This window comes from Gekko japonicus, unplaced genomic scaffold (assembly GCF_001447785.1).
Source record: "Gekko japonicus isolate JY-2015 unplaced genomic scaffold, Gekko_japonicus_V1.1 scaffold2139, whole genome shotgun sequence".
Lineage (NCBI taxonomy): Eukaryota > Metazoa > Chordata > Lepidosauria > Squamata > Gekkonidae > Gekko > Gekko japonicus.
Window position 1 is genome coordinate 137,311 of NW_015170952.1, and position 13,197 is coordinate 150,507.

Sequence of the window (13,197 nt, forward strand, 5' to 3'; positions counted from 1 at the left end):
CAAATCTTAAAGAACAAAGCCTAATGTGCTAAAAGATTAAAATCTCTGGATAGTTGTAGACACTGCAATGCTAGTAAGATAGTAATACTGATAGGGCTACAGTTAAAAATAAAAGTAACTGCAGCTAGAATGCAAAAGAGCAGTGATACTACCAAGACAAATCACATGCACATCCATTCTTGATTCGACAAAACAATCTACTCTAGGTCCAAATAGCCAAGAAGCTAAGAGTTTGGAGGGAGAAAAGAAAAGCCTTCCAGTGGGACAGTGCTCCCAACTACTGAAAATAAAAATACCAAGAAGAGAAAGATAAATACACTTCTGAATCCATTAACTGAAGGGGAAACTCAATTTAGTTTCAAGTTACAGATTCTCAGGAAGAGAGTTTTCCATCTCAGGCTAATCTTAACCACCGGCTTTTCCTTTGCAGCTTTACAGGTGAGTTCGAGAAAAAAGCTCCTCTTCACAAGGATCCGCCCATCCATTTCCCCCTTCTGATGCTGAGCCTTCAGAGCTGGAGCTATCACTGGAGTAGAGCTTCTTCCTAAAGCCATTTGACTTTGTTTCGCAGCTTCTAGGGTTTGCACATCTTGCTTCGTGAACAGACGATACCTATGGATTCATGTTTTTTTTAAAGTTGTTAAATGCAGAACATTATGGATTTACAAAAAGGAGAAGAATGGTCAAGAGGAACATTTCTCCCAAGTGTAAAGTAACCCCACTACGTACATACATTTTTATATTCACATCTCGGCCTGGACCAAAAGAACACCTGGACATGACTTTCCCCACTGCAGCCCTTGAGACTTCCCAAATCCAAAAGGGGACTCAAAGTAATGGACTTCTAGTTGAGAAGGGAAATCAACAACTCCCCCACCCCCATAACAAAAAGCACTTTCCTGTCAATCAAGTGTTTCTTTGGATCCTGGCCTTTCACATTAATGTACCAGCTACACTTTTGTTAAAAGCTTTCCCCTGATTTCTTTGCAATCTTTAAAAAAAAAAAACCTTTCAAGAAATCGTAAAAAGGCATGATTTTATTTTGCAAAAATCACATTCGTTTCCGGCGGACACATCCCATTCTGACCAATAATCTCTATGAACGAAATGGTCTTACGACAAAAAAAAAATAGACATGTATATGGTCCAGACCGTTTCATATCTAGTTGAAATCAATGCCATAGTGACTAAAAAAAAATCTTACCATATTAATATCTAAAAGATGTTCTTCAGTGTGCGGCATTTCTTTTATATCTGTACATGCTCCAATACCACTCTCCTTCTCGACACTTGTACAGCATTCTTTAAAAGTTTTATTTGAGAGGTTCATTGGGGGATGGGGGAGAGAAAATGGAATTCTATTACAAACAGCTGCTCTTTAATTAAATGTACTGATAAAATTCTTTGTTAGGTGCTAAATAAGGAGCTGTGATTAGAATGATTTAAATGTCAAAAAAGCAGAGAAGAACTGCCAGTGGAAGCCAGTACAAGGAAGAACTGAATAAAAGCATGGGTTGAAAATGCAGCTTCTTGTCAATTCCCCCCCATGTCCTTATTTTCACTACTTCCTTCGTTTTATAGATCAGGCAGGCCAATCCGACAGTCCTGCCGAGCCTGCGGCAGCTAGGCCAACATATCAAACTGCCTTGAGCCCAGAGGAAAGGTGGGGTATTAATATTTTAATAAATACATAGTAATTTGTTAATTAATTAATATAGTCACACTCCTTTGCCCTTGGCAAAGCGGAAAAAACAAGACTGCCAGTAGAAACAAAAAGTCCACACGGCTATGCCAGCACCCTCTCCCGGGGTTTGTGACAGGCCCGTGACTGCGCTCACCAACCCCTTCCCGGCATTACTTATGCAGGGAAGGCATCTACTGCCTTCTGTGTGGTGCGTGTCAGGATTTGGAACAAACATTCTGTCAGGAGATCAGAAGTTTACCACACACTGTTGCACCAGAATGGAGGTCACGGCAAGCAGAAGATGGCAAATTTCTTTCCACCCCTTGGGCAAGAGGACTGGCTTCCTAAATTATTTCCTTCTAGTTCATGGACACCGATTAGTCTACATTTCAGCTAAAAAAGATGCTGCTACCTTCAGACTGTGGCGTAGGGAAGAGTGGGGTATAGAGAGCTTTCTCCCACCAGCACTGCTTTGCTTGATTGTAGCTTATTTTCTGAAGATCGTTATTCAATCCAGGAAACTGTTTGGAGAATAACTGTATTTCAGTTTAAAGCAAATGGCCCATCTCACCACAATGCAACGCAATACAGTTGTGGCTTAAGATTCATCTGTACGTGAAAATAAGCTGCGATGGCTCAACCTTATCCTTTATTGAGTCTGTATACTAATCATTCTAATAAAACTGAGTAAATTTTTATTGAGATGTTCAATATGCAACATATTCCTGGCTATGGTTTTCCTCCTTCACAGACTTTTATATTGCACATGGCTCCATAGCTTCATGTTGTGTCTCTTTCTCCTTTTAAGCTTAAAAAACTCTGTAGTAGGATATGAGCCTTCGTGAGTCTCATGAAAGCTCCTACCCTACCACAAATTTTGTTAAGTCTTTAAGGCGCTACTGGACTCTTTTCTTCTGCTACAGATAGATCAAGATGGGTAAATCTATCTCCTTTTAAGCTCAGTGTTAAAGTCCGTGTGGATGGCACTGGGGGCTTGGGCAGTGCTTGTCCAAAAAGAGAAGCGGAGGTTATGCGCACACGCATGTCCCATGAGACGGAGGCCAGGCCCTCCTTAGAAAACCCTCGTGCTTTTCCATGCCACGCATTCATTGGTGACACTTGTTTTTTCTCCCTTGCAAGGTTATGTTCAGAACGCTTTAAGCAAAACCGCATCACTCCCTAAGAGTTGAGAAGTTAGGCGTATAATACTGGGCAGATGTTTAACTTCTGCCCTTTTAACACATTGCGCTCTTCCCCACCAATCACAAGGCAACGGCTTGAGAGTGGACTGGCTGAACTGCATTTGTTTAGACTGGCAAAAAATGGGGTAAGAGACAGTCTCTGACTGACACGAGACCTATGAGACATGTGACATCAGGCTGGGAGAAGTGCAGCAGGGTGTGTGTGCGTGTGCGTGTGCAACAGGCATTTCGAAATTTCCGCCCTGACCTGGATAGCCCAGTTCTCAGAAACTAACGAGGGTCGACCCTGGTTTGTATTTGGATGGGAGACCGCCAAGGAATACCAGGGTCACAACGCAGAGGCAGGCAATGGCAAAACCACCTCTGAATGTCTCTTGCTGTGACTCGACGGAGAAAAAAAAAAGTGTTATTTCAAGTCCTGCTTCTAGTACAGCTCCAGGCCTACCCTATGAAAGAAAGGAAACACCACTGGCGGAAATTACACGTAAGAAACTGGCACACTTCTCAAGCACTCATCAACAGAAAGCCTTCCACAGCAGCGAGTGCTGGAGCAGATGCTTGGACTGACCGAGGAACTGCAGTCCTGCCACAAATCCAGATTCTGTGTGTACGTGGGGGTGGCCAGTGCCATTAAAGGTGCTGTGATCAATGTTCCCTCTAAGCTGTGGAGTCTTGTGAGCAAGAATTCTACTTTGTCAGCCACTGGCATTAAAGTTGTGAGCAAGCAATTTGGCTACTGCATAAATTAGCTTGCGCTGGAGCCCTCCTTCCTGAGCTAAGACAAAAATGTGTGAGCGGGAGGCTAAAAACCTGTGAGCTGGCACACACTAACTCATCTTAGAGGGAACACTGGCTGTGATTATGGTGGCAAAGCGGGCTCTAACAAAGCAAGAGGCAGCATCAAACTAATAGTCTACACCAGGTCTTTTGCCAGAGGGGATTTTTTAAAATTGCAAACTCACCACTTCTATGTTCCTTTTCTAAATCTGGAAAGCCAGCGACATCATTCAAAGCATATTACAAAATTTGTCACCACACCTCTACCTGAATCATCCAAGGGGACCTGATGTCTCAGTCATTGGCCTTTAAATGCTCATCTCCTTTTGTGCAGAGAATATTAACTTTAATCCAGCCACCTGCATAGCATTTTGTCTTTAGATTTAATCAGGGATCATTTTGTAGAAAAAGAGGGGCAGGAGCTCATTAGCATCACTCATTAGAATAACTTATTTGCATATGCCACACCCCCTGACATCACTGGAAGTGTGTCAGAAGGCAACACCCACTGCTCAGGCTCCACTGGACTGTTTTGGATTGCTAGCTATTGGGGGGGGGGCAGATCTGTCCTTGCAGAAGAGGGAGAGCTTGTACCTGAATAAAACTTGGTCTTAAAGTTGCCACTGGACTTTTTTGGATTGTTAGCTGGGGGAGAGGGGGAACGCACAGATCTGCCCTCACATAGATCTGTGGAGAAAGAGAGAAAGAGAAGGAAAGGAGGGAAAGAAAGAGAGAGAGACAGAAAGAAGGAAAAAAGAAGGAAAGAAATAGAAGGAAAGAGGGAAAGAAAGAGGGAGAGAAGGAGTAGGGGGCGGGGCTGGTTGCATGTGCCCACCCCCTGGGCTCTTTACTGCTGGAGCTCCGCTCCTGTGCGCTCCTGCAGGAAATGACCCCTGGATTTAATGACAGAAGGAAATTACGGTCACACGCAGACCTGTCCTCTCAAAAGCTGACACTGGAGATCACAGGACCCATGCAGATACAAAACCACATAATTGCGGGGCAGGCTGCAGTGAAGAGGGGGGTACTCAGTGAAACTGCCTCACTGCTCTTTTCTGCCGGCAGTGCCCTCCATTGGTTGGTGGGGCTATTTCACCCGGCTCCCCACCGCCACTTCAACCTTCCAGGCCACATGGCTTTGTGTCAGTGTGGGTCCTGTGACCTCCATCTTTTCAGATGTCCCATGGGTTGCCCAGTAGAAGGGGGGGGGGAGTGTATATAGTTTGGCATCTTCCATGGGCACTTTGCTGGATCCAAGCCTTGCTATTTAGTACTACTGAGTCTTCACAAACTGGTCATTACTGCCAGTAGGCAATTCCTTTGGCCACCTCTAGCAATAACCTTACCCCACTTGGAATTGTCACCTACACCAGAATTGGCACCGGTTCAATTTTTCAACTTGAGAGGTAAGCACACACAGAATTATGATTGCTTTATAATTGTCATTTTATGCTTTTTTAACCTTTCATGTAAGCCGCCCTGAGCCTGCGTCAGAAGAGAGGGTGGGGTATAAACTGAATAAATAAATAAAAATAAAATGGTGCTTGACTACCAGAAGGGCTCAGAAATCCTGTGGCACTCAACTGAGACAGTACTTAAAAGGTAATTAAGAGGCAACAAATTCATTTTCAACGACGCTTAGCATACGACGCTTCTTCAGAGCGGGTGGGGTATAAACTGAATAAATAAATAAAAATAAAACGGTGCTTGACTACCCGAAGGGCTCAGAAATCCTGTGACGCTCGACTGAGACAGTAGTTAAAAGGTAATTAAGAGGCAACTAATTCATTTTCAACGACGCTTAGCATACGACAAGAACGCTAGGACCCAAACTCCACAATGCCTCTTTGTCTCAAAACCTCAGAGAAACTGCAAATTGTGTTTTGCTTTTAAAATAACATTAAATACATTTTAGCCCCTCCTCCCTCCAGGGAGCCCAGAGTAGCTCAGCTCGTGATTCTGCAGCTCTACTTCATCCTCAGAACAACCCTGGCTAAGAGAGGGACTGGGCCGTTCAGTGAGCTTCACCCCTAAGCTGGGGGTTCAAACCCAGACCTCTCGGGTTTCTGTCTCACACTCGTGTACTTCACCAAATGCCTGCAGAGTCTATATACAGGTGAAACCTGGATTGTGACCTTAAGTACCTTGGGTTGGCTCCAGCCAGCTTTTCCACTGAATTTTGCCCCATTTCCCCACTTTAATACATCAGGAGCGGGCCGGGAAATAAAAAATGGCCGCAGACAAGGGCCACCCCCCCTCGGGGGGTGGGGGAGGCTGCTGCCCAGGCCCTGCCCTCACAAAGGAGGGATGGAGAAGGGCTTGGTGCACTCAGACACCGCTAGACTACTACATTTCATATGACTGAAAAAGGTCTTTCTAGCAACTTTTAGCTACATTTTTAAAAAAAAAACTAGATATCTATTATACAAGAAGGTACCTCTTTCAGCTGTGCCGAAGAAACAAGGTTATCTTCGTACGCGTCATCTGTGCAGCTGCGAGACTTGTTCTCCTCTTCTTGGGGCTCCACAACGTTGCAACTCGTTTGAGAGCTGTCCAGAGCCCTCACACCTTGTGGCTCGTTCATACTGCACTCCAAGCAAGAATTCTCGTTCTCTGACAGCAACATTCCGGATGACTCTTCTTGGGAATCCAGAGACGTCTGAGCACTCTTTTCCATCCCACACTTTTTTAACCTAGGAAGGAACTTCCCAGACTCAAGCTCTGACTTGCCGTAATAATGCCCTTCCTTTTCTGCATCCTCTTCCAGTGGTTTGAGATCTGCTTGTGGATCGTCAAACACTTCGGCTTGAGGAGGGGCAGCAACATTCCCCTCGTCTTTCTCCGATTCAAAGTCAGACTCGCTTCCACCACATGGGGAAAGTTCAGATGCAGAAATTGGGCGGAAGTGAGTTCTTGGAGAAATCCGTATCGCTCTGTACTGTGTCCTCCCAGCACCACATATTCTAGGATGAAAAACTTCTCTATCAGAGTCGGAGCAAAGGATAGATTTGGGTTTAAAGCAAGGGCTGAACGATGCAATTCCTTCTGGTTCAAATGTACATTCTACATGAAGGACTTGTGAAAATGGATTATTCAAGTCAAAGGAAGAGAAGGAGTATTCAACACCAGACTCTTCACCTTGAAAATTACCACAAGCTTCTAACAAGTCTTCATGGAAGATAAACGAAAAGCCCCTATTTAATCCATGATCGCCACACTTCAATGGCTCGCTCTGTTCAAATGAGAGTAGTGGTCTCCATAACTGTCTGTGGCCAGGGGCAAAGCTGTTGCCTGGCGTCATAAACACATCTGTACCAGCTATTGTAACTACATCAGATGCTGCACACTGCAATAAGTTGCCTTTTGGGTGACTGGGCGGCACCACTGCCCATTCATCGTCACTGTTGAACGTTTTCAACTCCCCATAGACTCCGCCAAGAATAAATGAACTCTCTTTATCTGGGTTAACATCCCAGGGTTTGGAGGGTGTAGTATAATCGCCACAATCCACTTTCGATGCACGGTTTGAAGCAAAAGCTCTTTTCTCTAAATTCTCTTTCTGACCTTCCCAGAGATGATATTCTGATCTCTGTACAGCTTTATTCAGATCCTGAAGAACTTCTTCCTTTGCTTCATTATTTAAGCAGCAGCAATAATTGTTTACATCGGCTGAAAATAATTCCTCTTCTATGCCATCTATTTCCACAATTGCTGCAGAACTCCTGCCTGTCATATTTGTCCAAATGTCTTTAATAACCCCTGAGCCATAGTCATCTTCATGCGGACTGCTGTCACTACACACTTGTGTAGGTTCATATTCTTTGCCTTCACATTTCTGTTCTAGCGGTATTCCACAAATAGATTCTAGTTTAGATTTTTTTGTAAAAATTAAGGTGGGCATTTCTCCTAAAGGTCTAGCCTGTTCCTGGCAGGTTTCCTCTTGCAAAAAATTTATAACTTCTTCATCTACATAACTTGAAGACACTCTAGGAACTACATAATTAACATCATCCGAATTAAACTGAGGGGATTCTTCAAATGGAATACTTAAAGTCTCATTGTCTGAACGTGTTTCTTCAGAGTATGACCATGGACTACAAGTTCTTGTTGACAGATTAGAACAGTGTTCATTTTCATCAAAGGCACTATTTTTGGTCCATATTAACAATCTAGACTGTGTTTTCCCAAACATACCAACATTGCTACTAGAATCTGTATTTTCATTTCCCAAACTGAGTTTTTCAAAAGGAAATGGTAAGACAGAATTACTGCATTGCACTTCAAACACTGAAAAAGAATTTAAACCAGACCCTTCATTAGTATCTGAAAACAGCTCTTGATTGCCTGCAAGCATGTGTGAATTAAGCATTGTGCTGTCTAAGGGAGGGGAAAGCCTAACAGGAGAGTCTCCTCCAAAGCTCTCCCCGTCTGCATCGCCAGAGCTAGAAGATGAACAGCACTCCCAAAATTGAGCTAAATTACTAAGATCTTGCAAGAACCACCCTTCAGCACCAACAGAGGTGGCTGAGTCCGCCCATATTGCACTTTCCCCTTGCAACTCCATCCCATCAAACACTATGCAACATTCTGCCTCAAAATTAGCCCCCTCTTTACTCTTCTGCCGAATCATATTCAAAATCCGACTCTCTCCTTGCATCTTGCCTGAGGCACCAGAATCCAACATGGATTGGTCAATATCCACTTCATAGAAGTGTGTTAGTTCTGACAGATGAACACCATCTGAGTGTGCGTCGTCCTCTGGTTGAGAACACATTGAGGTCCTAGTGAGGCCAATGTCCTCATTGAGAATTGCAGGCATTTCCACAAAATGGCCATCGATGAAAGTACCTGCCGCGAGGTATGTTTTATTAATATTATTGTTGCCAAGGCAAAGGCCTTGCACTGATTCAGCTAGTTCTTCTACAGCCCCGGATGTTATCTCACATGCATCTTGCCTGCCGCGGTACGTTGTCTCAAGCTTGCTTTTCCTACTCTGGGGAAGAAAATATTCGGCGATTGGCTCAGTATACCACAAGGGCTCTTCTTTATATTCCTTTTCGTTTCTGCTATCAAAATATAGCTCTCTTCCCTCATAGTTCCCAGCATCTTTCCTTCCAGTTTCTTTGAATGGCCTTTTCCCCCTTTTGCACAGCTGTTTGATAGATCCGTTGCTGCTGCTGCTGCTGCTGCTGCCACCGTGGAATTTTCTTTCCGCTTTCTCGCCGGCTCTTACCAAGTGCCTGCTCTGCCCATTTCGTCCTTTTTTACTCCGAACCTCCCTTGTTTTATGTTTCACTTTAACACATTTGGTGGTAGCTTGATTACCGCTAGAGTTGGAACCTCCTGCTCCGAACCTCCCTTGTTCTATGCCTCACTTTAACACATTTGGTGGTAGCTTTTAATTCGGCTTGATTACCGCTAGAGTTGGAACCTCCTTCGCTAGAGCCAGAAGACCACGATCGAGGACGTATCTTTCCCTCGGATTTGTGTCGGATTTGTTTCTTGTACAAAGTGGGTTTCTCTTCGACAGTGCTGCTTCCAAACTTGTTCTCTTTTTCATCTTTATCCTTTTTCTGTGAGGCTCTCTCATGTGCATCAGCAGGTCCTCGGTTGCTGTTTCTCTCCTTAGATACTTCACTTTCACTAATGTAGTCCTTGGGAGACGACGATGTATCCGTGCTAGTTGGCGGGGCGGTAGAAGAGGAGGAGGAGCTGGAGTAAGAACAAATTTTGGATTTATTCCACACAGTCATAATTTCTTGCAGGCAAACTGGTTTCTTGGAAAGAGGTGGAAATGCTTCATAGTACCTGAAGAGAGACAAAAAAAAATTTCCACGCATTTATATCGATGTACAGCCATTAAGAGTAACTCTTAAATAGATGCTCTTCTGTTCTAGTTCTACTTTGTTCCAAAGAGCCACAGACACAATCATTTCAATAGAACAAAGTTAAGAGTCCAGTGGCCCCTTTAAGACCAACAAAGTTTTATTCAAGGTGTGAGCTTTGGTCAGACGATGAAATGGAAGTGCGCCTGCACACGAAAGCTCACACCTTGAATAAAACTTTGTTGGTCTTAAAGGGGCCACTGGACTCAAAAACTCTGTTCTACTGCTTCACACCAACACGGCTGCCCCACCTTGATCAATCATTTTAATAGTCACTGGATATTCAGCAATAATTACGTTTTGTGCTATGAACTCCTTCGCCTGCTGAAGCACACGTTAATCTCAAAGTATTCTACTTCCTCCTCTGAAAAGATAAAATGTTTCCTAATTTTTAAACATTTTTAATGAAGCAGAATATACATTCAAATAGCAACAACAACAATAATGTAACATTACCTTTTTTAGTACTGATATGAGGAGAACACTGCCACAGTGGCATAAGTGCATGCACTGTTTCAACCAGTATAATTAAGATACTCTCAAATGTTACCCACTCAAGCTAGCAAACTAAGCTAGCCTCAGTGCTAGAAACTAAGCTAACCATAAGTTTTCATTTAAAAAAAGGTAAATGAGGAAAAGGTAAAGGTAAAGGTTCCCTTGCTCGAAAGCCAGTTGAACCCGACTCTAGGGTTGCGGTGCTCATCTCCGTCTCCAAGCCAAAGAGCCAGCGCTGTCCGAAGAAGTTTCCGTGGTCATGTGGCCGGCATGACTAAACACCGAGGCGCACGGAACGCTGTTCCCTTCCCACCAAAGTGGTACCTATTTATCTACTTGCAATTTCTTGCTTTCGAACTGCTAGGCTGGCAGGAGCTGGAACTAGAGATGGGAGCTCGCTCCGTCTTGCGGCACCCGGGTCTCGAACTGCTGAACTACTGACCTTCCACAGCCTGCAGTTCAGCGTCTTAACCACTTGAGCCACCGCAGCTCCTAAATGAGAAATGGACATGGAAATACTTTTGACAATATTTGCATTTTTAAAAAGGTAACAAACATTGCCAAAAAGTATTTCCAGTTCTCATCTTTAGGCATTCCTATAGTAAAGGTTGGGGCTTTTTTCCTGAAATCTTGAAAGACGGGGGCTGCACACCTGACTTGGGCAGGAGATTTTGCCCCATTTTGAAATGTGGATGAAATTTCTAGGATGCAAAATGGGACTATCTACATTTCCTTGAAGCCTCTAAACGCAGCGCGCCCTGATGGTCTCCAAGGAGTCCTGTGATCTTGGAGGCCTCCAAGTCTATCATTTTTAAATTTTATTTTAAAATTCTATTGTATTCCAAGACTCCAAGTCTATCATGGCCGACCAGCATGAAAAATACCTTCTGTATTACCATGAGCCCTTGGATTACCATGTATGACCCTGAGCCCATGAGGGCAACAGGGATGCACTGGAAAAAGCACACCGGACTCTGAAGCGCCTTGTCTTCAACATTCTTCCACCCCGGGTCCTCTGCAATGCTCCCTCTAAGCTGTGGAGTCTTGTGAGCAAAAATTCTACCTTGTGAGCTACTGGCATTAAAGTTGTGAGCAAGCAATGTGGCTGCTGCATAAATTAGTTTGCTCTGGAGCCATCCTGCCTGAGCTAAGACAAAAATGTGTGAGCCGGAGGCTAAAAAACTGTGAGCTAGCTCACACTAACTCAGTTTAGAGGGAACACTGGTCCTCTGTAGTATGGATGAGGCTCTCTCCGTTACCTTGCTACTTGTTAGAGGGAGAAGGGCTGAAGAGCCGGTCAGCATTTGCACTGAAGGAGTACAGGAAGATCTCAGAAACTCCAGTGCATGTATGTGCAATATGGCTGTGGAACATGAGGACTGTTGCCTAGCAAACTTGGGATGAAGTGCACATGGGCAGGAATGTCAAAAGACCTCCATGGACTTCTCCTGGAATCAACGGGACCTTTCTATCACTGTACCGTGCAAACATAAACAAAAAAGTATCATTGGACATATGGTTTTGAGCATGACAAAACTAACTCACTCAATCTGCTGTGACTCAGGAAAGTCAACAGCTAGTCACCGCCAGTGTTCCAAATCATTCGCTCACAACTTTAATGCCAGCAGCTCACAAAGTAGCAATTTTGCTCACAAGACTCCACAGCTTAGAGGGAACATTGCGCCGACACACAGAAGAGAGAAGAAGAGAAGAGATTGGATTTATACCCCGCCCTTCACTACCCGAAGGAGTCTCAGAGTGGCTTGCAAACTCCTTCCCCTTCCCCTCCTCACAACAGACACCCTGGGAGGTAGGTGGGGCTGTGAGAGCTCTGACAGAAACTGCTCTTTTTCAAGGACAGCTGTGCCAGAACTATGGCTTGCCCAAGGTCATCCAGCAGGTGCAAGTGGAGGAGTGGGGAATCGAACCCAGTTCTCCCAGATTAGAGTCCATGCACTTAACCACTACACCAAACTGGCACCAAACTACACCAAACACACACATACTCACTCCACCTTCAGCATGCTTGAATACCATGTATGTTAAGGAAGCCTTTCCGAACTACAGCTATCCTTTGCAGATGTGAATGTTATTGCCTGACGATGAAAACCAATACTGGCCTTCCACAAAGGAAAAAAGGAGGAGGATAATGTAACTGTCCCTTTAACTATCTAGCTTTCACTATCAGGGAAGAGAGGCCTTTGGAGGGTAACCCCACCTGTTCAGGTTGTTAATGATGGAGGGCGAAAGTCACATATTTTAATATTCTAATGTTAATATTTTATATTTGTTATTTGTGTTTATGGGGTTCCCCCCCCCTTTACTGGTTTTAATGTTGGAAGTCACCAAGAGACCCTTCGAAGGTGAGTGGTGGCTAAAAAAAATCAAATAAATAAATAGCTTTGATGCAAGGGACACAGACTTCTTACACAAGAGTTGAAACAAGGTTTTAACACAGAGATTCATGTGCAGAAGGAATTTAATATATCAATATGCTAAATTTAAAATATCTATTTATTTAAACATTTCCCTCCTGCATTTTTCTCTAGGTTCAAGGCGGCCGACAATACTCGTTAAAACCTCCCCACTTCAAACACCAAGCCTCGAATTCCTCCTCCCCCCCTTTAAAAGATGCCTGCCGTTCAACCCCCCTCACCAGGCAGGCCTCGCAAATGCCTCCTGAAGATCTCCAAGGGGACCCCCCCACACACACACCTGTGGAGCCCACTCCACGGAGCCGGTGCCACAATGGAAAAGGCCCAGGCTCTGGCTGAGGCCAGACAGGCCACCCTAGGTGGTGGGACAGCCAGCAGAGAGCTGCCTGATGACCACAGCTGGTGCACAAGGACACGTGGAAGGAAAAGGCACTTCAAATATGTGGGCGTGAAGGGCTTTAAAGGTCATAACCAGCACTCTGAATTTAACTTGGAAACAGACTGGCAGCCAACACTGCTTCCAAAACGGGCAACATATGCTCCTGGCGGCCGGCCCCTGACTATGGCTGGGCTGCCACATTCTGGACCAGTTGTAATTTCTGAGATGTCTTCAAGAGCTCTGGCAGTAAAGAGCCCAGGGGGCAGGCACATGCAACAAGCCCCACCCCCTGCTCCCAGCAGCCCTCAGAGCAAGAAGCAGCCAGGTAAGCTGCAGAGCC

The 13,197-nt window shown here is 44.6% G+C and overlaps 1 protein-coding gene across 1 annotated transcript in view; it reads right to left on the reverse strand.

Annotated features, from left to right (window-relative positions):
- Positions 1 to 206: 206 nt before the first annotated feature.
- The window catches only part of KIAA0232 (KIAA0232 ortholog), a 55,876-nt gene continuing 42,885 nt past the window's right edge, over positions 207 to 13,197 (reverse strand). Inside the window, exons 9-13 of the mRNA XM_015418901.1 lie at positions 9,018 to 9,471; positions 6,101 to 8,938; positions 2,097 to 2,205; positions 1,205 to 1,302; positions 207 to 612 (exon numbers count right to left, since the gene is read on the reverse strand). Of these exons, the coding sequence (XP_015274387.1) occupies positions 433 to 612; positions 1,205 to 1,302; positions 2,097 to 2,205; positions 6,101 to 8,938; positions 9,018 to 9,471 (3,679 nt within the window). The 3' untranslated portion in view covers positions 207 to 432. The remainder of the gene's footprint in view (positions 613 to 1,204; positions 1,303 to 2,096; positions 2,206 to 6,100; positions 8,939 to 9,017; positions 9,472 to 13,197) is intronic.